Genomic DNA, 27403 nt, shown 5'->3' with positions numbered 1-27403 from the left:
TACCCCCCCCCTGTCCTCTACATCTGCCTCTTTCAACCAACTACCTGCATGTCTTCCTTCACCATATCCATAAACCTCCTGCTTGGCCTTCCTCTTTTTCTCCTTCCTGTGGCTCCATCCTCAGCATTCTTCTACCGATATACCCAATGTCCCTCCTCTACACATGTCCAAACCATCTCAATCTCTCCTCCCTTTACCTTGTCTCCAAAATGTCCTACATGCGCTGTCCCTCTATTAAACTCATTTCTAATCCTGTCCATCCTCATCACTAACAAAGAAAACCTCAACATCTTCAGCTCTGCTATCTCCAGCTCCGCCTCCTGTCTTTTACTCAATGCCACCGTCTCTAAACATACAACATCGAATAGACTTATTACTTAATGTGGATTTAATGTTTTCCTGTGTAATGTAGGGAGTGAGTTGAAAGTGTGCATTTATTATTGTTCTTCTATTTTGCTATTTTGATTGTTGCTGTTGTGCTACCACTTCCAATTGAGGAAGAAGCACTTTCTGAGGTGGTAGCTCACTGGTTGAGGAATTGGACTTTGGCTCAGATGGTCTTGAAATCCTAGCAACACTAAACTAAACTGTTCAGGTATAAGTCTCTCTAAGGGTGTCTGCCAAATGCTGAAAATATACAAATCGTATGACAAACTTAACATAAAGTGGGTTGGAACTTACACTATAAACAATGCAACAACAACAACAACAACAACAACAACAACAACAAAAAGCCTCATTTTGCATACATTGTTCATGCTTGTAAATCTCAAATGTAAGAAACACAAATACTGATTTATTAGACTTTATAAGTCTATAGAAAATGTCTGCTCGGTAACTATTCTGTATGTTGTGTCTTGGATACGTGTTCATGGTTAATTTTGTGTCATTGTGCTTCCTCTGTGGTGCTGCAGTGAACAACACAGTCACATTGTTCTTCCCTTCTGGTTATCTTGCAGCTTGTTATGTTTTGTTTGCTTCCCAACCACATTCCGACAGACTCCGCCTCCTGCGAGAGGAGTTCAGACTGACAAACCGGTCGACCAATAAAGAGGCGCCTTTGAGAGTAAATTCACCAATCCTGACGCAGGAGACAGAGTTTGTCTGCATGTGGTTGGGGGAGAAAAATGGCACTTGCCAGCCGCTTGCTGTTGCTCTTTACAGGTGATTGGTGAGGCGATACGACCAATCAGGAAGCGTGGATCTGCTCGGAGAGAAGTTGTTAACCCTATGACTGACGACGAGTCTCTCAGCTGAAGTGATCATTAAAACGGTGTTGAGCTACTTTTTTGGTCCACACTTAGACTCTGAGCCTGATCCGGATTTACAGGGTTTTTCTCCCCTATATCAAGGAGCACAAGGGTGTTGTGATGGAGGATAAAACAGGAAGGATGGCTTCCCCGCACAACGTTTGTTGTGTCGGATCTCTCGGTTCTAACTATGCAGCCGTGGCTTGTCATGTACAACAGAATTGTCACCGTCCACCCTAGCGGTTATAATGGGTAAGTTGCTCTTTTTTTTGTGAATAAGTCCCTTCTTTTTCTTGGTGTTCTCCTGTTTTGAAAATATACCCTCTATGTCGTTCACGTTACTGTTTATAGAGGTTATACTTGTTTAAAAAAAGCAGGTCTAAGGAATGTTGGAAAGCGTCGCCAGAATTGAGCTGAACATTAGCTAGGTGGCTAACCTCGATAGGAATGTCTTGGCAACTCTATGGTGTCGCTCTAACCTTCCATTTCTCCTTAAATGTCTAACAAGGGAAAAGTGACCAAGCAGTAGATTTTCGTAAAATAAACAGCTACAGCGATTGAGTTTCAATGTTCCTATTTTTGGTTTATTATAATTATTAATAATATTGTGGCTTTCCTGACCCCTTTTATTTTTTTTTTACAAGAGCTTGCGACCCCCCCCCCCCAAAAAAAAAAAAAAATCAACCGCCTGTGGGTTTTATAAGGGGTTTAAAAAAAAACTCATAGTTACGATATAACTCGGTATGTGTATATACCCTTTTTCTTTTTACTCTCACGAAAACGTTTTTTTAATTATCCGGCGTGTGGTTTCAGGAGGTTGTATTCGGGGACATATGACAAACTTTGGAGCTGTTTCTTTTTTCTTTTAATTCGCAATTTTATTCATTTCCGGTCGTGTCATTTGCAAACATCTCGGCACGCGCGTCCAACTTCCTCAGTGTTCGGCTTTGGGGAAGGTGCACGCGCCAGGGTTCAACACTAGAAAGATCAGCCACGTTGTTTTTGTATCGTGGCTCCTTTTCTTTCTTTCATTAAGTTCTGTTGTTGTTGTTTTTGTTTCTTTTTTGATATGAAACGTGCCCCTGTTTTTTGTTTGTTTTTGGCCTCGTTTGCGAGGGCCCTTGATCTTTTGTCTAATTATTGTCTAAAGGCGGCGATGTCGTGAATTTTTGTTTATATATTTTTATTTAAATTTTTTTTTTTTTTTTTTGCTCTTCAGCCATGACGCACAAATGCAGCATCGGATAATAATGAAGAATCGTCTTTAGGGCGCTAATATTTGCTCCTTATCGACAGCTTGAGATTGTTGTGGGATTGTTTGGCGAGCTTGATTTCCTTGTTGGAGTTGATTCAGTGTAACGGGATCGCCCCCTCTTTAGTCAGACCGCCATGGCATTATGTAATTACAGTAGTGAATTACAGACAGGCGGGACTGGAGCTGCTGCTGTTTGTGTAGTCATCTGCCAGATTTCATAGGCTGTAGACACGTATTAGAAAATCCATTATACTTCTTTTTTTATGATCTGCTCTCTTTTTGGTTATTCCTGTTTTCCTATACACTGCAGAGGGTAGTCCTGGCTTTGGGCCATGTCCTTCAGGTTCTAATCTCTGATCCTCGCCCTACAAACACACACACAGCCATAGTATGAATCTTAGTTCTGCCCCAGTTTACTCTGATGCAGTTGCAGTGGGGGGAAGGGTGGAGGTGGCTTCTGGGTTTTTTGAGCCGCACAGTCTTTGGTGCTGAAGATCTTCAGATCTCAGTCTTTGAAGTTTCACTGGAATTGGATCTCACTTGGTGTTTCTAGAATGGCTTGTTTTTGTTATGTTTGTTTTTGTTTTTACAGTCATTGTGTGGAAAAGAAAAAAGCAGAGCTTCTCTTTACCCATCGGACTTCCATTTTTCCACTATAATGTCCTCTTCATTCTTTAAAAGCCACCTGAAATATACATTTTATTATTCTTTGAAAGTCAGTATGTTGTGTGGTCTGGGGTAAAAATAACAACAAAAAAGACACTGCCCCATTTTGTTTGATTCGTGACACTTGAATATTTAGACCTTCTGAGAAGTTATGTTATATAATTAGAGTAATAAGTTCAGTCCACTTGTAATACATAGACATTTTAATAGCAATTTGTTGCAGGGTTTTAACTTTGTATTCAGACAAAGATTGGATGTCATTTTTCCTCACAGCTTTTCATTCTAGGCTTTGAGTGGAAGGTGAGAAGTGAAAATGTAGAGGGAAAATTCTATTACCTGGTTTAAGCTTTAAAAAAGCTTCTCTTAAATTAGTATATTTTGTGTTCATTACAAGGGAAAAAAATGTGCTAAAAAGTGCTAAACTGACCTATTTAAAAACAGAAATACAATGCCTAAAATAAGTATTCCCACTTTTCCTACAATTCCTCACATTTTAATATTATATAAGCCTGTTTAAAAACAATGTTTTGACCGAGTGTCGCAGTAAATTTCTCCTAATTTTAATTTTATAACCTGAAAAGGAATAGTACTTGCATTGTATTTTCAATGTGTGGAAATGAATATATGTTGAGACTCTACCCAGGACATATCATTACATTTAAAACCGAGTTAAAAGTAAAATTATATTTTCCTAGAGGATCACAAAATAAGACTTAAGGAAACAATGAAGTTTAGAGGAAAAAAAATCAGAAGGTAATAAATATGGAATTGAACTTGTGACTCTTACTAGAGCAGGCCAACCATTAAAACTCTGTTACTGGTTATTTGCCAAACGAAGCAACCAAGAGGCCGAGAGTAAATCTGAAAGAGTTGGAGAGGGAGCCACAGCTCATCTGGGTAAGCTGTTCACAGAACATCCATAGCCTGGACCTTCCAGAAACCTCATAAAATAGTGGCAATTATAGATAATAAAAAAAAATGCCTACGGTTCTCAAGTCTGAAGCAATTAAAACCAAACCCCAACATAGCTAATTACCATAAAAACACAATCCTTACAGCAAAGCATGGTGGTGGGAGCATGTTCTGGGCATGCTTTTCATCTTCTCTGTTCTGGCACCGAGGTGGTGGAATGAACTTCCCCTAGATGTCCGTACAGCAGAGTCCCTGATTATCTTCAAGCGACGACTGAAGACCTACCTCTTTCTGAAATACCTAAATTAGCACTTTCCAAGTTTGTAGAATTCGAGTTATATTTATATTAAGTTTGTAATCTTGCGTACCAGTGTAGATTTATTCATTACTAGAGATTTAAAGCACTTTTGTACATCGCTCTGGATAAGGGCGTCTGCTAAATGCCGCAAATGTAAATGTAAATTAGATGGAAACAACTTGATTGAGTGTGAAATTGACAGAAAACACTTGAGGCAATCCTGGAAGAAAATCTGTTGCCTTCCAAACAGAGACCCACAATGCTCGGAGTGTATGGCAGGACCATGGGTGTCCATCCACTTTAACAAAGCTTTTAGTTTTGCCAAATGTAATTAACCAAAATATAAAGATGTCAACGACTAATATATATATATATTACATTCTTAATATGAAATACTTCTGGTTGTAATCAGAGCTCAATGGTACCACTTTATATTATAGGGAAATTGTACATTGACAGTGTAGATCCTGGATTGTCTGACTTACAGTGGGTACAGAAAGTATTCAGACCCCCCTAAATTTTTCACTCTTTGTTATATTGCAGCCATTTGCTAAAATCAATTCAGTTCATTTCTTTTCCTTATTAATGTACACATAGCACCCTATATTGACAGAAAAACACAGAATTGTTGACATTTTTGCAGATTTATTAAAAAAGAAAAACTGAAATATCACATGGTCCTAAGTATTCAGACCCTTTTGCTGGGACACTCATATATTTAACTCAGGTGCTATCCATTTCTTCTGATCATCCTTGAGATGGGTTTACACCTTCATTTGAGTCCAGCTGTGTTTGATTATACTGATTAGACTTGATTAGGAAAGCCACACACCTGTCTATATATGACCTTACAGATCACAATGCATGTCAGAGCAAATGAGAATCATGAGGTCAAAGGAACTGCCTGAAGAGCTCAGAGAGCTCTGTGGCAAGGCACAGATCTGGCCAAGGTTACAAAAAAAAATTCTGCTGCACTTAAGGTTCCTAAGAGCACAGTGGCCTCCATAATCCTTAAATGGAAGACGTTTGGGACGAACAGAACCCTCCTAGAGCTGAGCTCTCAGGGGAGAAGTGCCTTGGTGAGAGAGGTAAAGAAGAACCCAAAGATCACTGTGGTTGAGCTCCAGAAATACAGTCGGGAGATGGGAGAAAGTTGTAGAAGGTCAACCATCACTGCAGCCCTCCAACAGTTGGGGCTTTATGACCGAGTGGCCCGACGGAAGACTCTCCTCAGTGCAAGACACATGAAAGCCTGCATGGAGTTTGCTAAAAAAAACACCTGAAGGACTCCAAGATGGTGAGAAATAAGATTCTCTAGTCTGATGAGACCAAGATAGAACTTTTTGGCCTTAATTCTAAGCGGTATGTGTGGAGAAAACCAGGCACTGCTCATCACCTGTCCAATACAGTCCCAACAGTGAAGCATGGTGGTGGCAGCATCATGCTGTGGGGGTGTTTTTCAGCTGCAGGGACAGGACGACTGGGTGCAATCAAGGGAAAGATGAATGTGGCCAAGTACAGGGATATCCTGGACGAAAACCTTCTCCAGGGTGCTCTGGACCTCAGACTGGGCCGAAGGTTTACCTTCCAACAAGACAATGACCTTAAGAACACAGCTAAAATAACGAAGGAGTGGATTCACAACAACTCTGTGACTGTTCTTGAATGGCCCAGCCAGAGCCCTGACTTAACCCCAATTGAGCATCTCTGGAGAGACCTAAAAATGGCTGTCCACCAACATTTACCATCCAACCTGACAGAACTGGAGAGGATCTGCAAGAAGGAATGGCAGAGGATCCCCAAATCCAGGTGTGAAAAACGTGTTGCATCTTTCCCAAAAAGACTCCTGGCTGTACTCAATCAAAAGGGTGCTTTTACTAAATACTGAGCAAAGGGTCTGAATACTTAGGACCATGTGATATTTCAGTTTTTTATTTTTTTTAATAAATCTGCAACAATGTCAACAATTGTGTTTTTCTGTCAATATGGGGTGCTGTGTGTACATTCATGAGGAAAAGAAATAAAAAATGATTTTAGCAAATTGCTGCAATATAACACTGAAACATTTAAAGGGGGTCTGAATACTTTCTGTACCCACTGTATATATTGTATATTACACTGCATAGGCTTCACTGCATCACCACATTTCACTTACAGCAGTGGTCCCCAACCCCCAGGCCGCAGACCGACACCGGTCCGTGGGTCAATTGGTACCGGGCCGCACAAAAAGAATAACATAACTTACATTGTTTCCGTTTTATTTATTATCTGATTCTGAACGATTTTTTTTTGGAAAATTTCCGGATTCTCTTCGCCACATCTGTCTATGACTCACTCTTGATGCATGTCATGACGCCTCGGTCACATGTCTTACCTCCAGCCCCTACCTTCTTAAAGGGGCTCCTGCCGTTAACACATTACATTACCGCTAAATTTAAACCCCCAAGCGAGCAAAATAAAAAAAAAACAACACAGTGGATTCACATTTATTATCTGTTTTAGAAAATACTAGCTTTTTAACATTTTAACATTATAACATTTTATTTTGTTATATTTATCCACCACACCTTAAAGGCCGGTCCGTGAAAATATTGTCTGACATTAATTCAGTCCGTGGCACAAAAAAGGTTGTAATACAAAAGGTGTGACTTAGGACCTTGTGGTGTTAAAGAAGTTGTGAAGTAGTGCAGAAAGCCATCTTACATTCTGACAAAAGGCAAATCAGCTTTGATTGCTTTTAATGTGTTGTAATAAATTAATAAATATAAAAAACAGGCCTGCAGGCCAGGTTATACACTTTATTATATTGTTAAATGTTGCAAATCAGAGATTTTTGTCTTGTGCAATATTTAAATTGCTTTCATTGGGTTGGTTTGATCCCAAAATATTTGACACATGGAAGTTTTAATAGTTTGTACTGGTAAATTGCAACACATTACTCAATACAATGCAATGAAAGGTATTGTATAAATTTATTTTTTCCGTTGCCCAGCTATTCTATATATAAGATTACAGGAAACTTAGTGACCAGATTCTTTCAATTTGGTGTTTTATGACTGATTGGGATTTTCTTTCCCCTAAAATAAAGAACTCTGATGTCTCTCTAACAAAATGGAAGATTTCTGCTTAATTGAATCCTGGTCGTTACACTACACTTGTTTGACCAGCAGAGGGAGACATGCGGTCTGCCTTTTACAGCGCTTTATCCGTACAGTTTTACGGAAAAATTAATTTTATCTCAAATATTAAGTTTCCTTTAAATATAGCAAATATTATAATTTTTTTTAAATAGACCAAACTGTTTGGTGTATGAGTTTTTCCCAATCCTGTTTTCTATTTTTTTTTTTTTATTATTATTATTTATTTATTTTCTTCGCGTGTACAATACATTTTATACGGGTTGATTATAACCGGGTGTATATTAGCGTAAACAACCTTTATTTTATTACAGTATTTTGTATCGGTGAATTACTAATAATAATAATTAATAATAATAATAAAGTTATTAGTATTTCATTTAACATATTTTATGTTTATGATTATTGTTAGTATAATCAGTAGTCGTAGTATTTTCCTATTTAACAGGTGTGTATATAAAAATATTTGTGCAGTATAATTCAGTTTCGGCAGCTGGATTAAATAATAATAATAACATACGTGCACACACAAAAGCCGTTTTTTATTCGTGTGTTGCGCCCCTTCCCCCCCCAGGCGCGGGGGCGCGCACGCGTGTTGAAGTGCGCGGGAATGAGTGACGCGTGAACGCGCGTCGCAGGAGGAGGGGGTCGGGCCGCAGGAAACAAACCCACAGCTAAAGAGTTTTTAATGTCCGCCATGTTGGCCATGGCGCACTGAGCCAGGGAGACAGAGCGGCGCTACTGCGAAATCACACCGAGAGAGAGCGACCGAGCCCCGGGCCTTCTCGGCTCCGTTCTTCTCGCTGGACTCGTATTTTTCAAACCAATCCGACGACTGACTCCGAAGACCGACCCAGATTCCTCAATGAGAGCTTTAACAGTGTCATTTGGGAATCTAAAGGGACATTATATGTTTATGTTACGTTTTTCGATATAAAAAAATGAGTAAATTGTCGTTTCGGGCGCGGGCGCTGGACGCTACCAAGCCCCTACCCGTCTTCCGCTGCGAGGATTTACCAGACCTGCACGAATATGCCTCTATCAACCGAGCTGTTCCGCAGATGCCGACGGGGATGGAAAAGGAGGAGGAATCGGTACGTTTCTAAGATGCCATGAGTCGGTTTTATACATGTTTTCTGTATATTTTTCGATAAAAGGAGCGCCTCGGTATCTCCTGCGCAGCTTTTCACAAAATGGCCGCCGCTCGGGTTTTTTTCTCCGCGGTAAATCGTGCTGTTAGTGCATCCCCCGGTGGGATTTTTCAGACCGTGCTAGGACATAACGACGTTTTCTTACGATTTTGGGCAAAATATTCGTGTTGTATTGTATTGTTCGCCTAGCAATCGGCTTGCAAAACACAAAGGAGTCACGTGACAGTGGCTGAACGGCCATTTTGTTACAATCGGGTCGGAGCAGCTCGTTGTGGCTGTAATGACCGAGAGCAAACAGCAGAGGGCGGAAGTGAGCTCACATACCCGCAGCACAGCCACATGCGCTTTCACTGAACTTCTCCATTCACAGCGGTGCAGCAGCGCTTTAATCAGGCCTGCGAGAGCGTGGAGTCTGCAGACACTCACTGCCAGATCTCAGTGTGTAGCAGAGGTTTTAAATAGTGTCCTTGAAGTAATAGGGAAAAGTACATTTTAGACACTTAATGTTGACAGTGAGAACCACTGAAGTTTTTAATTAAGGATAATATTTTAGGAGAATGGGATGAATCCTATAGCAACTTTCACTTATCTATAATCCGGCTCAAGCACAGCTGATGTGGGGGAAGTGTTTTAATTGTATTCTTGAATGCTGATCTGTGGATATTTTTTGACCTTGGCAATGGCTGGGAATACTGATTAACCTTTAGTTTACTAAACTCTGATTTGACACAAGTTCTATTTGAACTAAGTGTCTAGTCTTTTCTCTTTCCACTAGAAGAGAATCAGGTGAAATCTCTGACACTTTACCATCAAGTGGTCTCCCTTGAGGTGATTCACCTGCTCTGTATTTTGTGCATAATGTGTCCCATGGTCAAATGAGTTTATTGTTAAATCCTGAGATTGTAGCGATTTGTAGATCAGACCCTAGTTTCTAGTGAAGTAACAGTCTGAATATTAGATTACTGATATGAGAACTAAATCAACAGTCACTGACTTTCGAAATGTGTGTGTAATGTTTACTGCCCACATTAATCTCGCGTGTGAACACGAGAGAGAGGTCTTTATGTTGATGATGACAGAAGCTTGTGAAGTGATTCCCCTGTGTGACTTTGGGTTGCTCTCAAAAGTGGGATCAGTGCATCCTGCTAGATGAAGTTATAGAAAAATGTAAAACATTTAACCTTATTGATTTTTCTTTTCTGGTGTCATTTTTGTTATTGAAACTTGCACCAGGACTCCAGATTCTGAATCACTGGTGTGGACCAGGAGCATCAGAGCGACGTTTCTGTTCCTGGGCTCATGAGCACATTTATTTCTATTTACAATCTTATTGCAGCTTTTGTTGTGACCCTCCCCCTTTTGTTGTTTTTGTTTGTTTTTTGTGTTAAATAAACACCAGTAAAGTCAAACATACACCAACAGGCATGTGACTGTGCATGAAAGTAAATGTAATAACGGTGTAGTTAAAACTTGTCAATGTGCCTGAGGATCAGTAATATATAAAACTGCTTTTGTTTTGTTTTGTGTGGTCATCTGTGTATCAGCGTACAGTCGGCCTTTAGCTTGAATTGAGGAAGTGGGCTGTTGGCATTGCTGGTTGTTTGGCAGCGTGTAAAATGCCTGTATAATATCCTGATATAAGAAATGGGAGACTCCTGCAAGAACTCCATTACTGGAGCCTGGCTCACATGTCTTTAATCTACTAATTTAGTATAAAGCTGCAGGTTTCATGACTGTCCCTGAGCGCACAATTAAAGCGCAACACAAAGTTATATGGGATGATTCAGTTGGAAGGGAATGAGTCACCAAAATTACAAATTCAGGACACAGACACACGAGAGGCTTGTGCTAAACTATTGGGGGTTGTTTCTCCTTTTTCTCTTTCCTCCTCGATTTGTTTTTGACGTGATATATTTTTGCAACTAAAATTGACCAGTAATTTTCTTAAACAGGAAACTTAATGTGGCCGTCTCTGGTACTAATCGCTTCTGTACAATGGTTCTGCATTGGATCAGCGTAGTCACAGTGTGGACGGGTAAACAATCCTCAACAGAGTCCAGGAGATGCAGCAGGTCACAGCAAAGTTTATCGTATCATAAGTAGTGTTGAGAAATTGCTTGAAATATCAGAAACCCAGTTAGCATGAGCAGGTAGAGTAGATCAGTGTGGACTGGTTCCTAGGCAGCAAAGAAAACCTCGCAAAGTCATTGAAGGAATGCGTTATGTGGGGTGCTGTCTGGGTGACTAGGCGCTTTTGTTTACGTTTGTATGTAAATACAGGGATATATTAAGGAAGTGTAATGTTTCAATAAATACACTAACTGCCTCGTGCAACTTTTATTTGCTCTTAAGTGCTCATTGTAAAAGTTCAGTACATTTTTTTTTTTTAAATTTAAAATTTTGTACCTGCGTTATTGTGTCAGACCTTTAGATACATTTAACAAAACAAAAGTAAAGTTTAAATGTGAACTAGGGCTGAAACGATTTCTTGAGTAGCTAGACTAATTTGAATACAAATAAATCTAATTATATGCTTCGTTTAGTCCATTTAACTGCACCCAGAGCATTGTTTCCCCACGGACCATTATTACTGATGCACCACTCGCTAAACTCGAGTGCACTGGACGGGTAGACGCGCACCGCAGAATGAGAAACTGCAGGAACGGGGAGAAAACAGCGAGGGGCAAGGAAACCGTTTATATGAAGGCTCGTTCCACTAAAAAAAAAAAAAAAGTTTGCCTAATTTTAACTTTTCTCCCTATTCCGGGTTTTTCTTCTTCTTACAATTCCTACTGTTTCTCACACTTCCGACTTTATTTATTGCATTGAGACTTTATTTGCCAGTCGGGCAGCGGCGCCCCCTATGAAGTGCCAAAGCTTTACACGTCGAAAATGAAATCGACTACAATCAATAGAATCACATAGTATCAAACTGGGCAAACTTTTGTTAATGTGGTGAAAACAGGCTTCCATATGATTCAGGCCAAAGAAAACAATAGCACATTTCCATAGATTGGGATTATTTCAAACTAAAACAAGACTAGATGATTTTTATTAATTTTTTTATTTAATAATAAACGTGTAAATGTATAGTGAATTGAGTAATCAGATTTTTTTTAAAGATTTTTTATTTATTTGTATCTGCATTTTGACGTAATCTGGCAATTAAATGCACTAAATGGTTTTAGATTTCAGATGTTCTTGTGTGCAATGTAAATTTCTTAAAGGGGAGGACAAATTACTTGTTCAATTTAAGAGACGTGTTTAATTTTCCTGTATATTTAGTATTGCTCTTTTAATAATAAAAAAAAATACTTGTTACTCGATTAACACCCCCCCACACACACACACACACACACACACACACACACACACACCCTGACCCTGACCCTGACCCTGCTTGTGTTGAATTGCCACAAAACCTCTGCACATATCTCCATGTAGCCAGCTGTTTTTTGGTAAGTCTATAACACACTTGCTTGTCAGCGTTATGACTAATAGTTAAGACATGGTTGGATTTTCCTGCTTGCTTGCTGACTCTTTTCACTGATGTAAAAACAGTGTGCTAAGGAGTTTCCTGCATGTCTCCCTCCTGTTACTTGGGCATGTTTTAGAAATGCTTTATGTAGGTTAACAACACGTTTCTGTGGTTGTAGATGTGAATTTAACACAGTACGGGCAAGTTCAAGAAGTATTAGTTGTTGGGAATCTGGAGTCAGAGCACAGGTTCAGCCGTGATGTAGCATCCCTGGACCATAGAGAAGGTTAAGGGCCTTGTTTAAGGGTCTGACTGTTTAGCCAGTTAGTGAGTGAAGCTGGTATCCAACCATCTGTGCACCTGCTGGTTTGTTTAGGAAATAATATCCAACCTCCTAAATATAAACTTTTCTTTTGTTTGGGTTTTGGCTTTGATTTTAAGTCTGCGTTTAAATTGACATCAGTTCGCTTTTGCCGAACCTTCAAGTGATGAAATGCAATGACGAGGAGTAATTGAAGGCTGTTTCCTGTTGCACACAAAACAAAAGTTAGGTGTAAAATCTCTGTCTGGAGAGGATTCCTCTAACTGTAATGACCAGGTGAACCCTTCTATGCATTGATGGATGTAAACTGTGTTGTAACATGTTTGGTATCAGCCATACCACACCGAATAGCATTTTCCCGGTATTTATTTGTCTTTTTTCCTCTTTTGTGTGTGTAAAATATATATATATATATATATATATATATATATATATATATATATATATATATATATATATATATATATATATATATATATATATATATATATATTACACAAACACACATGCATAAACCTCTGAACAAAATCTTAAGACTGGTGGAAACGTTCCAAGTATTTGCACCAGGTTGTAAGATCTTCAAAAGGAGCAGCAAGAGGGAAAAAAACCCAGAGATTGGCAATTTATTAAAAACTGCATTAAAACTCAAAGGCTTTAAAAGTTAAAATCTGTGCAAAAATTGGGTTTTAATGTCATTGTCCTGCAGACAGTGAGTTGATGGCAAAAGCAAAAAGCCTTTCTGTTTTGGAACGTGGCAGGATTGTTGAGCTGCACAAGCAAGGGCTCTCGCTAACGCTCCGTTGCTGCTGAGATTGAACACAGTAAGAGTCATTTTAAATGTTTTAAAAGATTGAGAGTTATAGGACATAAATATCAAGTGGTAGACCCAAAAAAATGCTCACCTGCACTGAGCCGGAGGATCTGACAGGGCTGTACGTGAAGACACAGGCTGATCCGTGATCCAAATGAAGGCCCTTACTGGTGCTGACTGCAGCCCATTATAACCATGAGACATAGCTGCGAGAGAAGGGCTTAAAGAACAAAAAAAGTCTTCGAAAGCCACGTCTCCTCCCACACCACAAACTTGGGACATTGAAAGCTAGAAGAAAGTTTTGTTCTCGGACGAGAGAAAAAACTAACCTGAATGGTCCTGATGGCTTCCAACGATACTGGCATGACAAGGAGATCCCACTGGAGATGTTTTGTACATGGCACAGTGGAAGAGGCTCAATCTTGATCTGGGGTGCTTTTTCCTTTAATGGGAAGCTTCAGGTTGTGCAGGGGCATCAAACGGCATCTGGTTATGTGGACATGTTGCAGCAGGCATCTGTCTTGACCGAGGGCCCTCGTCTGTGTGGTAATGACTGGGTCTTTCAACAGGACAATGCTGCAGTTTACAACGCCCACCTGATGAATGGCTTCTAGGGGACAATAACGTTTCACTTCTGGCCCACCCTGCATGTTCCCCTGATTTGATCATCTTTAAGAATGTTTGGGGATGGATGGCAAGGGAAGTTTACAAAAATGTCTGTCAGTTCCAGACTGTGAAGCCATCAGCACTACATGGAGCAACGTTCCCACCAGCCTCCTGGAAACAGTTGTATCAAGCCTGTCGAAACGAGTGTTTGAAGTTATGAACAAGAACAGTGGGGTCACTCACTACGAGTCTTTTTTTGACACTTTTAGTTCTGTTGTGGGGATTTTAAAGGCTATGGTCTTAAACTTTTGATCAGCTGATGAATAGCTTGTTTGAGTTTAAATCTTTTTTTATTTATTTATTTTTGTCTCTTGCTCCTTTTTCTTCTTTAGTATTTTGATGAAGTTCTTACAACCTGGTTATGATCCTCCAGTGTGAAATGCGAATACTTGGAATGCCTGCCCTGGTCTTAAGATTTTGTTCGTGTGTGTGTGTGTGTGTGTGTGTGTGTGTGTGTGTCTATATGTATTTATATAGATCTCCCTCTCTCTCATTTATTATATATTATATATCCCGTTTATCACAGTGCAGTGTTTACGTTCCAAAACTGCCGCCATCCCAAAAATGCCATTTTATGTATTACTGTACTGTATTAACATTTTTACTTGATGTTACAATTAATAATTATATTTTTATAAATTTTCATTATTTCAACATATATGAATCTGTTTTTATGGGACTTTAAGTTTTTGCTCCATCTTGCTATCCCCGAGAGAACGGAACGAAACAAATTAGTTATGTGGAAAATGCAATTCTGTGATGAACTGTGGGCGTGTGATTCAAACCACGGTAAAGTGGGGGCATTACTGTGTGTATATAAGTGTGTATAATATACAGGGTACCTCGATACTCACGACCTTGACACTCGCGACCTCCATAGTTTGCGACTTTTCATTTGGAACCGGATTAAGAGTAACTCGCGAAAAATGTGATAGTCCACGAGAAGCTGCGAGTGGCGCAACATTTTAAAACAGAGGTACTAGGTCCCAAAGGGCGAGTCGAATCCATGTGTATATAAAAATCACATACACACTATATTAATTATTCACATTGTCTGGTAGGAGCGATTTCATGATAATTTGCGTGTGGATTGTATTAACATGAAGTCAGTTCTTATCCTGTCTATTGGATGGGTGATGTTTATTGAAAGACAGTGTAACATTTGGAATCTACTGTTAAAAAAAAAATGTAGTGAGTTATGTATCTAGCTATACAGCCTGTATTGGTGGTCAAATTATAAAATGTTTAAACAAGTATAAGAATTATGAGTTGATTAGAATGGTATTTTGGGATACTCCACAGTCTTGTATTCTTATTTTCACATGAGCAAGTGGTTGAACATTGTGTTGAATGTTTATTTTGGAGCAGCTGAGATGCTTTGTCATTATGAAGACTGGACGAGAGGTAATGGAAGTGTTCCAGTCGAAGTTGACCTGCTTTCCCTGGTTCCCAGGCAGTATGCTGAGCCAGTGTAAATAGACAGCTGGGACTGCTTCAGTCAGCCCTCATTGCCTGCCTTCAGGAGCCACAAGTCAACCTAAAGCTGCAGAATTAATATAGGTTGATGAGGAAAGATCTGTACTGGCTGTCAGTAGCACCCTTGTGAAGATGCATGGTTAGCACATAGCTGTACAAGTACAGTCTTTACCCTCTCAGAAATTCCAGATATTCAATTTGGCTCATTATTTAACTATTTATTCTTGAGAAAATATGTGGGAGTTCTGGCGGTGCAAAAAATGCAGCTTGTGTGATGTGCAGAGCCCGAGTCCCTTTTTTCCCTTTCTTACCTTAAGCTGTGCCACAGGTTGATCTTAACAAGCTCAGTGTCTAACCACACGTGACGTGCTGGACTACAGGGATGCAGCTGTTATCCTGGTCATCCTGTTATTTATTTTTTAGATGTATTGCTTTAGTTTAATCTTTGTGCCAAAGGTGCCCTGACCCTGGTGTCTGCTAATCCTTTTCAACAGGAATTTTTGCTGCAAAGTCAGGTTATGGCTGATGTCTGGTGTGTGTGTGTGTGTGTGTGTGTGTGTGTGTGTGTGTGTGTGTGAAACGGAGTCATACCCAGTTGTGTGTGTAGCTTGGAAGTATTGGTGCAGTTGCCTTGTAAGTGTTGTATTTAAATATTTATGCTAAGCTTCTCTTTTATACACACACTGACTATGTTAATATAGTGTCTGTCTGCTGAGGCACTGCAGGTGCAATCATATGTTGAGTTCTCAGTCATATCATCCCCAAGAAATTGTGTGTTTATAAACAAAGTGAGCAAACTGAAGTATCAGCTGCATTGGACACTCTTCTCTTCTTAGATGCTAGTAACATGGTCATTTTGTGTGGAATGGAGATGGTTTTCATTAGAACAGGAGTTGGCAGAGTGATCAAATTGTGCAAAACTTTTGAATTTCCTTTTGTGACTATATCAATCTTTCTGATTATGGATCTCACAGTCCTTGCATTGTGGATGTTGTAACAGATAGATGGGGTAATAAAAGTGGCGTAAAGCTGTGACCACACTGTAATTCAGAACCCTACAGCACATTATGTTAACGTTTAATTATTTCTAATGCCACATGGGGGCATTAAGGGGAAATAAAACTAGAAGAGCCTAATTGTAATGCTTCCTTTCTTTTTTCAGGCGAGGTAAAGTGATAACTCTTACTGTGTACCTTATCCTGCATACTGAAACAGCTTGTCCTGATCCACGCATGTGGTTTGTTGTAGGAGCACCATCTCCAGCGAGCCATCTCGGCACAGCAGGTGTACGGGGAGAAGAGGGACAACATGGTGATTCCTGTGCCCGAAGCAGAGAGCAACATCTCCTACTACGAGTCGCTGTACCCCGGCGACTTCAAGATGCCAAAGCAGCTCATTCACTTACAGCGTGAGTTGGCAGGCATTCGGCCCTAATATGGATGTTAATTAACTAGGACGACAGCTAGTCAGTCCAGTAAGAGCATTCATCATGAATGCATTAGCAAGTTTGTTTGTTAGGGTTGCAGATGTATGTATGCCATCTGTCACCTGCCTTTAAGCATCTCACTTTAGGGTTTTTTCCTTTGTGGGATGAATTTTTTTTATAGTAATTAAGGCTGTGTGTGAAGATCGCATGTAATTACAATTTCTTCATTTTCCATGATTTCCTCATGCAAGTTCCCACTTATTTATTTATTCACATTCTGTGGAAAGTGTTGATTCTGAATGTATCCAAACAAAAAAGCCAATCGAACAAACTTAACCAAACAAAGCACCGCATGACCGTGTGCAGGGCAAACCATCATAGTATGCATAGAAAATCATATCGGTTGATATACTATGATTAACCGTTATTGGTCAATAACATAAATCTATATTTAAGATCATGTGGCAGAATAAGTGCAAAATATAGTTTTTTGTAACCATGACCGTGATCATTTCAAAGCCTGCTTTGTGTTTTCCATTGAATTGTGGTGGTTATGGTTAGTCACCAAAACGATTTTCCTTTTCACCAAGCAAAAACAAAGATTATAAGATCAAGGTGCTTCCACTTTTTAAAGTTGAAACCAGCTGAAAACAGCTTTGCTCTGGTATAAATGTTTTATATTTATTGTGGAGAAGAAAGTGTGCAGAGGTTAAAAGTATACCTTACTTAAACGTATCAAATTATTTTGTCATGTGCTTGAAAACTGTGGATGGATATGGATTTCTTTTGTGTAGTTTTGTCTCTTTTGAAAAATCCTTCTTGTTGCTGTTATGTCCAATGTACATTTTTGTGCATTTCAGCTGCATGTGCTTTAAAGCATGTGGATGTGATGCAGTGTGCTTCATAAAAGAGCTTGTTTATCATACCGATGTGTAAAAACATCATTCAGGACAATAATTATGTTTTAATATGTAATTTCCATGATGTGTTTTCACCTGGGGTTTGCAGCAGGATGTTTCCTTTTCCTCATTTAATTTTCTTTTAAGAGCACCAGTCTGCAGGTCTGTCTGAAGTTTGCTGCTTGTCTAGAGAAAACTCTGCTCTTTTTGAATCTCTTGCTAATCTTGTCAAGCATTAGCCATGCTGTCCACAAGAACCATCATATTACCGAATAGAGTTTTAGTTGATCTGTTTTATTAGTTGTCTGTCTGGATTGTTATGATCATGTGTGAGTATATGGAAGTGTTTCTGGCCAGACTTTGTGTATGCAATACTAACTAGAAATGTCCATCTGTTGTTGGGGATCTAAGAAACACCAACACACAATCCAAAAAGAGGGGGTTCTATGAGTATCAAAAAAATTAACTGAGGAAATGCAAAGAAATTGAACCCAAGTTTAATTGTCTTTACCATACTGATGCACACTAGTATTATGAGAGTTGTTAAACTCGCATACATCACAATATGTATGCTATTATAATTTAGTGGTTGTAATGTATTCGGGGAATGGGACTATTCCTTTTTTGGAAACGCCCTTAATCTCGGTTCACTGTATTTGCTTAGTCCCGTGAGACATGCTGCGGATGCTAGTATTTGTGTTTCTGCCTCCGTCATAATTTACCCAAGGCTTCCAAAGAAAACATTGGAAAAATGCCCTGTTTAAAGGGGAAGTTATTGAATTCCTTATAAAGCACAGAATGAACCCTGCACGTCATGCTTTGTGCTCAGACTCATCCTAATTTCTTCCCGTCAATGCACCTTAATCTGCACTCTCTTCGGTTGCCCACCTGATGGCACTGATATGATCATGTACCTTCATTCTTTCTCTTTATTAATATTACAGCTTGCTGGTGCACCTGTACAGTTACCCAGCTCACACCCGAATGTACAATCACGTACATAAACAGTATTATTTTGCAACACTTTCTTTTTAATTCACCTTTTTGTGCAGTTCTCAGATTCCCACTTGACTGCACTGTTGTAAACAGGATTATTTACACCTTGTTGCATGTTTGAGAAGCAGCTGCTGCAACATTAGTTTCCCCTTTGAGATTAATAACAAAGAAAAAAACTGTCTGTCTGTACAGCTTTCAGTCTGGATGCAGAGCAGCCAGATTATGACCTGGACTCTGAAGATGAGGCGTTTGTGAACAGGCTGAAGAAAAAAATGGAGGTGGGGGTGCTGCAGTTCGAGCAAATGATTGACCGGCTAGAGAAAGGAAGTGGCCAGCAGGTATCACAATTAAAAGACTTCAAGACTTGTTGAAGCTCCACAAATCTATGTTCATTTCACATTGATTTATTGTTAAATGAGTTTTCTTTTGACCATTTCTTCGATCAAATTTGTAAGATGTTTGTGAAAAAAACCAACTTATTGCTTGTTGAGATCCCTAAATACCCCATGTTACTTTTCAGCTTGTGACTTTGCAAGAAGCTAAGCTCTTGCTTAAAGAGGATGATGAGTTGATCAGGGAGGTGTTTGAGTACTGGAGCAGAAAGAGGAAATTGTGTAAAACTGGATTACTTGCACCAGCAGTCAAGCAGGAGAAGAGAGAGTGTTCCAGCACCAGTGACCCCTATGTGGCTTTTAGGCGCAGGACTGAGAAAATGCAGACCAGAAAGGTGAGTGTCCTGAGACTCCTGTAAATTAAATGGAAATAATCTCTGCATGAAGTTGTGTGTAACTTGTGTATGCAAAGGCAAAGAGCTCAAATGGTCCACTTTGTGAATGTCCTGCCTAATAATATAAAAAGGGACAAAACTTCGACAAACAATTTCCGTGTTTCTGTGGCTCATTAGTACTTACATTGATGATTAACTTCTTTATTGGTTATTTATAACAGAACCGTAAGAACGACGAAGCATCATACGAGAAGATGCTGAAACTGAGGAGAGACCTGAGCAGGGCTGTCACCATTCTGGAGATGATAAAGAAACGTGAGAAGAGCAAAAGAGAGTTGCTGCACCTCACATTAGAGATCGTGGAAAAGAGGTATGACAACAAAAAACTAGTAGCGGATTGATTTATATTTCCAAATAAACTGATCGTGTGAAGGTAGTGACTTTTATCTCTTGACATGTTGAACCGTAGGGTGACTGCACATTAAACTGTTTAATGGCTGCTTTGGGCTACAGCTTGTTTTGGTTTCGCGAATGTTTTTAGATATCGTGTTTCTGATCCTCCATACACGCTAATTAATCTGCCTGAAAATTTTTAAACGTTTTAAACAGCAAAGCCACACCTCTGCTGTATTGCATACCACTAGAAAATGGATGTGCCCAGGTTAATGAATTGTTCGCCTGATTTCAGAATTCAGTGAGCACATTTTTGAGATTTGACATGCACATTGATATAATGCAGTTATGGTCTGGTCATAAGAGAGCAAGATATTGCATTTTAAACAAATTAATACTAACTCGATTATGTGTATTTCCAGGAACAGCGTGCCTGACTTTGGTGCTGATGTCATGGCAGAGGTACTGGCCGTGGCCAAGCCCATTTACAAGATTCCCATCATTCCCCTACCCAGCAGCAGCCAGTACCGCCATCAGGACCATGTTGAGCTCAAGGAATATAGGACTAAGGTGAGGGTTTTATTTATTTATTTATTTATTTCCTCCCTCCCTCCCTCCCCTTTCTGCCAAAGTTAAACCTGGGTTAAGTAATGGCTATTGCAGAATTTATAATGTCTAGACCTATGAAGCATAATTCCATAGTTCATCATTTGCTATAGAAAAATAAGTTTTTGGTGCCTTTTTTTTTTTGTGTGGGGTCTAATACTTCAGCCTGAGAAGACTGAGGTGGTCCGGACAAAGAGGAAGTATGAGAAAAAGCCCAAGATTCAGCCATTCTCCACTCCCCAACAGTCTGGCTCTCACCTGTTCAACCTCAAAGACCTCAACCAATACGACTTTCCCAGCTCAGATGAAGACCCTTTCTCTCAGGTATGAGTTTCTACATGCTAACTGTGTACATAATTACATAAAGCTTTCATGTGTATCTTCCATAAGTCATCTTATAAACTTTTAACCTTTTTCTTTTAATGCTGGTTACATTTTAAATTCTTTCCTTTTTTGTTGTTTTGTTTAGATGCACTCTGGGTCGTCAGAGGCTGAGGAAGAAAATGACCCGGATGGAGCATTTGCTTTCAGAAGGAAAGCAGGCTGTTTTTATCATGCTGTATGTCCCCGTCTTTTCAGCTAATTGTATTTTTTACTCTTGCTACATTCTTTGATTATTTGTCAAGCCTGTGTTCAAATATCAATAGTGTTTGGGTAAACTGTAATTCATTCAAAATATTGATATTCTCTACGTTTTTCTCTTCCTCCCATCCCTCAGGCTCACTTGGATCAAACAGGAAGCTGGCCATGGTGTGGTGAGGCTGAGGGTGGGTCGTGTGATCCACGATTCCAATATTCTCTCACCAGCCTTTCAGCACCACGTCGCTGTCTGGGGTTGGCACGTCGTCGGGTCGGGCGAGGCGGCAGGCAAGTCTTTCAGTGTTTCATTTTTCACCACAGGAACCTTTTTTAAAAACTTGCATACATTGGCATGCTGTTTAAAGAAGGAAGAATGTGTGACTTCCGCTTGGCTGTTGCTGTATGTTAGTTCAACTGTTTATTTATTTTTTATGTTATGACTACTTTGCACGTTATTTTGCATAATGGTCACAGTTCTTGCAGTGTTGTGGAAATGCAAACTAGATATTTGTCCTGGAACTGTGTTTTTATTGCAAGAGTGTGCTAGAGAAAGTGCTTCTGTATTAACGTACAATACTTGTCTGTAATGTACAGAGTGCTCCTGGACCGGACCCATTCAGATCTTGACGGCATTTTCCACAATCTAGATTCCCACATAGAAGGGGATTTGCCAGCTTCTGCTTCTCCTCCTCCCCCAGAGAGCTCCTCTTATAGCAGCACGTCAGTCCCCAACTCGTCATCACAGACTTCTACTTCCTCTCCTGACCTGCGGCAAATCCTACAAAGCATTAAGGCCTGTCGCTGGAGACACTTTAAACCACGGACTCTAAAAAGCCAATCAGGCATGAGGGGTAGTGTGTCCCACTGTGGCCTCAGAGGCTTCAGTCGCTCCTTAACCACAGCGTTAGGATCAGGCATTAATACACCAAACAGAGGAGCTGCAGCTATAAATTCTTCAGTGGGTGAGTTTGTATGCATGTACACATACACGGGTACCACACCTATCACACAACCTACTGGTTGCCCTGAACTCATTTCTTGAAGATTTCAGATAATTTTTTGCAATCCGTAGCAATAAAAAGTTTTGTTTTAAGAATGTGTATAGTAGGGGTTCACGGTTGGATACAACAGTCGTGGGCTTGTCATTTTATTTACTTTTGTGAACATGCACCGTTTATGTTCTTAAAACAAATTTAAATAGTTACTGCTTGGCTACATATATACAATTATTTGATATTTTATCCCCCCCAAAATTTTTTTTTGTAGTTTGGTTTTGTTATTCTATTAATTAAATTGTTCACATGATCGATAAAATTAGATGGAAACTTTTAGTTTACGTGTTAGACCTCATTTGGGTAATACAGATATAAGATGTTCATTTTTTAATTTTGGCATATTTTAACACATTTGTTCATACATTCCCTCGATATGTGGAATTGCCAGGATTTTCTCCTTTTTAAAACAAATTCTTGACCCTGGACACAAAATGCTAAAGAATCCATAGTGCTACCATTGGCTGCTAGCCCCTTCCTAGTTCCAAGCCACAGTGACCACTGCGTTACTTTTTTTTTTTTTTTTTTTATATAAACATCCTCCTGGCATTGTTGTCAGTTTTCATGTGGTTTGTTAAACCCTAGTGCCTAGAATTGGGGCATTATAATAGCTGTACAGAGATTGTATATTTTCTCATTGGTTCATGTGTTAATTTCCCTTTATTTGAGTGTGTGTGGAGGGGTGTAATTGGAGGAAGAGGAGTGTGTGTGGGTTGAAAATGAATTTGTGCAAATTGTCTGGTTCTTGGGAGGTTGTAATTATCAAAACCCTCTTGCAACCTCACTTGTTTATTTTATGCATGTGATGTGTGTTCACACCTGCATTAGTATTGTGAAATATTGATATATGAAAATAAAAGTATCAGTAGATTGATTATGAATGCAAAAAAGAAAAAGGAAAACAGGTGATGCGTGTTGGTTTTCTCCGTATTCACAGCAGCACATGCTGGTGTTTTAATTTCACTTTAAACCTGAACCTCATTAAATAAGTGAGTCTTTTATTACAGCATTATATTTACAGATGCAAAGATTAGACCAGATGCTAATGCTGATTAGGTTGAAGGAATCTGTTTTATGAGATGTGTGAAAAGTACAGGGAGGGGAAAAAGTTAAATCAGACTTATTTTAATAAAGTGGATGGATTTCTACTGGTCCTCATGATAACGCTGAGCTTATAAATGCGAACGCTTGCTGCTTCCCATAAATAAATGATGGCGTGGTAATTTTGGCATAATGTGCCACTTTAAATATTTTCACATTTTTGTACAGCTGCACAATAACAGCTGGTCTACTAGTTGTCTAATGCACAGGCAGATAGGAGGGCAATTGAGGCAATGGGAGGGTGAATGCAGACATGTTAGATAACATAATTTGATGGTAATATTTGTTTGATGTTTCAGTGTTCACAGCAGAACAGTTTCAAGAGCACCAGGAGCAACTGGCCCTCATGCAGAAACAACAGCTGGAGCAGATCCAGCAGCAGGCCAGTGATGTCTCAAACAACACGCAGGTGTGTGTAAGTGAATGTCCAGCATTAAGCAGGCATTGATTTTCTTTCCTTTCATAACTTTTTTTTTTATTTCTCTTTAGTCTCTAGTCTCTACATCCAAGACTCTGGATTCAGCCAGTGCCCAGTTTGCAGCCTCTGCTCTGGTCACATCTGATCAGCTGTTGACCTTGAAAGTTAAAGAGGAAGGTGTTGTAGGAAGCGGGGTCAATGGCATCCTCCAGGCCTCAGGTGAGACAAATTGGCAAAGCTTTCGGAAAATTTAAATACTTTTTCTTATCAGCATAAAAAGAGAGCAATAAAATCCTGTTTGCATGTTCACTTTGAAACAGTAATATATAGGCATGCATAAGCTAAGTAGCTACAAACATTGACCTTTATATGGATTATGTTTAACAATAGACCAATATCTCACATTATACTGAGCAGATCGCAGTAACATCAACGGATCAGTAATTTTACCCAATTTTGGTTTTCATGTTAAAGGTTGATAAGCACAGGAGATGCAGAAATAATTGTTTGACAAATGTCCATAAAAGGGAGATGCAACTTTTTACTTCTAGTAATTATTCCATCATTGAGTTGTCTTGACTGCTCTATTCCAGGGGTTTACAAGGGATTACAACACTCTGCTACTTCGGCTTCAATGCTCACAAACCCATCTCCAGTGACTATGACCCCTGCCCCTGCTAGCCTACCTGCTTCTAACAGTACGAACTCCTCCACCACCGCTCTCCACAATACACACAGTCCACTCAGTAATCATGGGAACAGTACTGCCAACTCCACCTCTCAGCTTCTGATTGGCAGCAATCTGCGTCTGAGCGTTGCCACGCCCCAGATTGCCGGCCTCAACTCTCGCCATCTGCCCAGAAGTCTCGGTGGCGTCTCAGTGCCACCTGCTGCCTTAAAACTCGCAGCCGCTGCTAGCAATTGTCAACTTCCCAAAGTCAGCACTGGGTGAGCATGCAAACATGCTACATCATTTTTCATTCATTAATTATGGAAATCTGCATGCTAAAATAGAACTTTGAAATGATCTGGAGCAGGAAAACAAACTTAGAAATGCTGATTGCATGTTTTTCTTTTGTTTGTTTGTTTGTTTTTTTCAGGGAGAATCATGAGCAAGAAAAGCAGTCCCTCAACAGTATAGCGGAAAACACAGTTGCTATGGAGGTGACGTAGTAACCGTTGCCTGGGCGACCTTTCCCTGCCCACTACGTTCTTTTGGTGCTGTGCACCAATCACTTTTGGGAATGCAAAGAGACAGCCGGTTTCCACAGCAACTGTCAGACCTTGACAGCAAATCTCATCTTTTTTCCCCCCTTTTTAATATATATTCATTATTGTTAGAGAAAATTCATATGTAAATTATGAATATGGCAAATATTCAATGTACAGTAACTGCATATTTGTATAAAAAAAAAAACCTTCCTCCACCCCACCAAAATCTTGTATATATGTTACTCGAATCCAGATTTGTTCATTTGTGATGTTTTGCACTTGGGAAATACAGAAATTAAAAAGAAAAAAAAAACACAAAGCAGAAGGGGAGAGAAAAAAAATAATGCTGAGAGAGTGAGCTTGAGCCGTGTAGCGGAGCGAGTACTGAGTCATTGCATCGTGCATGGTGAGGAAACCTGCTGTTTTACCTATTTATTGTGCTGTGTTTACACTTTTCTTTTTTCCATGAACACTGTATTGTTATTTGTTCCTGTGTTGTAGGTGTTTGGATAGCTACAGTTGTGTGTTTGTTTCCATTTTTTTTTCTCCCATTTTTACTTTGTGAACAGCATCAGGTTCTTCATTCTATGTTCCGAGTGCAACTTTTTTTTTTTTTTTTTTTTTTTTTAAAGCATCCCTTTGTCTTTTTGTTTATTTCCTCTTGTGTTCAGGTTCCTGTTGGTTTGAATGGAGTTGGTCACTCTGAGGGTTTGGGAATGGTGGTTGGGGTGGTGTGTAGGAATCTTCCATTTAACTAATAATCCCAAAACAAGTGATAGACAGGTCATGAAGTCTTCACTCGGAAGCATCTCTGACTTCCACCTAAACTAAGCACTGTTTTGTTGTTTTTAATTTCTGTTGTTTTTTTTTTTTTGTTTGTTTTACTTTGTTGACTTAAGTAATGAATTATTGCTGCTTTTGTATAATTTCAGTTCCTTTTTCATACTCTGAAATATAGCTTCCCCCTCCCATAAGTTTCTTTGTACAAGAGACAATTATTTTTGTATTTTTTTTTTTGTGTGTATTTTTGTTTCTGTTCTTGTGGTGAAGCAACTTTGTGCTTCGCATGGTGGAAGACTTTGTCCTTGTCAGTACCTTTCACTGATGAGTGAATGCCGAATGACTGTCCATTCTTGCTGGGCCCGTGTCGTTATTTCAGCTCAGCGGCACGTGTGCTATGGAAGGAGCACGAGAAGTCCTCCAGCTCCAATCTCCAACTGACTCCAGACTATTTCATTTCCTAAAACCACAAGTTAAAAAGGTGTGCCTTCCTTTGGGAATATGCTTCTTCATCTCTTCCATGAAGAGGATGGCTCTCGGGCAAGGCTGCAGTTCTGTGGTCCTGTGTTGTCCAGAGTCCGGATCTCCAAAACTCAATCCACTGGCTGAACTGACCCACCATCTAGTCCAACCTGGTGGCTGACGGAATTAAACTATTGAAAAGAAAAAAAAAATGAATAAAATAAAATCATATTGAAAATCAAGAGGGGAAAAGATGAGACCATTCACACAGAAATCTGATAATAAAGCCCAGGTTATTATATGTGATGAGAGGTCTTTGTGTGTTTTTTGTTCAGTGATGGAATGATGATGGTTCCCTTGACATTTTTTAATCCCGTAGCACAAGAAGTTAAAACTCGGTTTTCTGTACATTCTGAATTTATTTATATTCTTCATTCATCCGAGATGTGATGGACTCTGCCCAGACTTCCTTGAAAATTCAGGAGAGACATGCCAATACATGGTGATTAATCCATTGGTGGACTTTTTGGGAATTCATGGATGGGCAATTCAGAAATTAAAGTATTTGAAGAAACCTGGCCCTGTCTATCACTGTGCTGTGTTCTATACATACTAACAGCTTTTCTCAGTTGATCCACCTGTCAGGGTGTGAGGAGTTCCTATGTGTGCATGTAAAAGCACAATGGTTGTATCAAATAAGGCAACAAAAAACAGAACGTACTAAATTGCAAGAATTTTATAGTGGTACATTGCAAAATCTATATATTTGCTATAAATCAACTATTTGTGAAAGCCAAGGAATGCTCTTATTACTGGAATATTCTTTTCACATCTTTTGCTCCTAATAAACAAGCTTATATAAAACCCTCGTTATTTCCACGGTGATGGCAGCTTGAGTCGGAATAAATATTTTCCCAACAGCTGATTGGTACAAGACCTGGTTGCAGTCCTGAATTTTCCCCTGAGTAGGTTAGCTGTGTTGCATGTAACCATGGGGATGTAATCCAGTAAAAATTAAACCAACACAGTGATAATAGAAAATCCTAAGTAAGATCTAACTAAGCTCTGGGATAACTAGTTCAGCAGTATTTGGCTTTATGAGACAAGACCTGGAGCTCAAGATAAAACCCAGTACCAACAGCACTTCATGTGCAACTGTACCTTCTACCCACGGATTTAATACAATATTTCAATACTAAATGTGTATTTCCTCATGTAAAAAAAAATCCATTACTAATAAAAGCTGTATCCAAAGTAGCAGTTCACCATTTTTCTACACATTGTTCGATTTTACAGAACTGAATTGTAGTCATCCTCCTGTAACAGTTCA

General features: G+C 39.4%; 1 protein-coding gene across 3 annotated transcripts; it reads left to right on the top strand.

The window, feature by feature from the left end:
* The first annotated feature begins 1222 nt into the window (after nucleotides 1-1222).
* epc1a (enhancer of polycomb homolog 1 (Drosophila) a) lies at nucleotides 1223-26379 on the top strand. 3 transcript variants are annotated; one of them, XM_046853830.1, is made up of 14 exons: nucleotides 1223-1502; nucleotides 16671-16830; nucleotides 18936-19081; nucleotides 19264-19470; nucleotides 19692-19840; nucleotides 20286-20433; nucleotides 20635-20793; nucleotides 20939-21028; nucleotides 21188-21336; nucleotides 21643-22010; nucleotides 23501-23616; nucleotides 23691-23838; nucleotides 24213-24567; nucleotides 24720-26379. In XM_046853830.1, exons 2-14 carry the CDS (start codon nucleotides 16731-16733, stop codon nucleotides 24790-24792), a joined length of 2208 nt encoding a protein of 735 aa, XP_046709786.1. In that variant the 5' UTR covers nucleotides 1223-1502; nucleotides 16671-16730; the 3' UTR covers nucleotides 24793-26379. The 3 variants fall into 3 exon arrangements, with proteins under 3 accessions (XP_046709786.1, XP_046709784.1, XP_046709785.1); XM_046853828.1 differs by lacking the exon at nucleotides 1223-1502 and adding an exon at nucleotides 8112-8612; XM_046853829.1 differs by lacking the exon at nucleotides 1223-1502 and adding an exon at nucleotides 8114-8612 and having other exon boundaries at nucleotides 23501-23610.
* The last annotated feature ends 1024 nt before the right edge of the window (nucleotides 26380-27403 follow it).

This window comes from Silurus meridionalis, chromosome 7 (genome assembly GCF_014805685.1).
Source record: "Silurus meridionalis isolate SWU-2019-XX chromosome 7, ASM1480568v1, whole genome shotgun sequence".
NCBI classification, from domain to species: Eukaryota; Metazoa; Chordata; class Actinopteri; order Siluriformes; family Siluridae; genus Silurus; species Silurus meridionalis.
Note: the sequence above shows the minus strand (reverse complement) of the source record. Positions and strands in the feature narration are given on the sequence as shown.

What these genes read in the sequence shown, in the direction of transcription:
- epc1a (XM_046853828.1), top strand. Translation starts at nt 8,460, where the DNA reads ATGAGTAAATTGTCGTTTCGGGCGCGGGCGCTGGACGCTACCAAGCCC. An exon ending in AGAAAGGAAGTGGCCAGCAG is followed by an intron (nt 19,082 to 19,263) that starts GTATCACAATTA and finishes GTTACTTTTCAG; the next exon opens with CTTGTGACTTTGCAAGAAGC. An exon ending in AGCTATAAATTCTTCAGTGG is followed by an intron (nt 22,011 to 23,500) that starts GTGAGTTTGTAT and finishes TTGATGTTTCAG; the next exon opens with TGTTCACAGCAGAACAGTTT.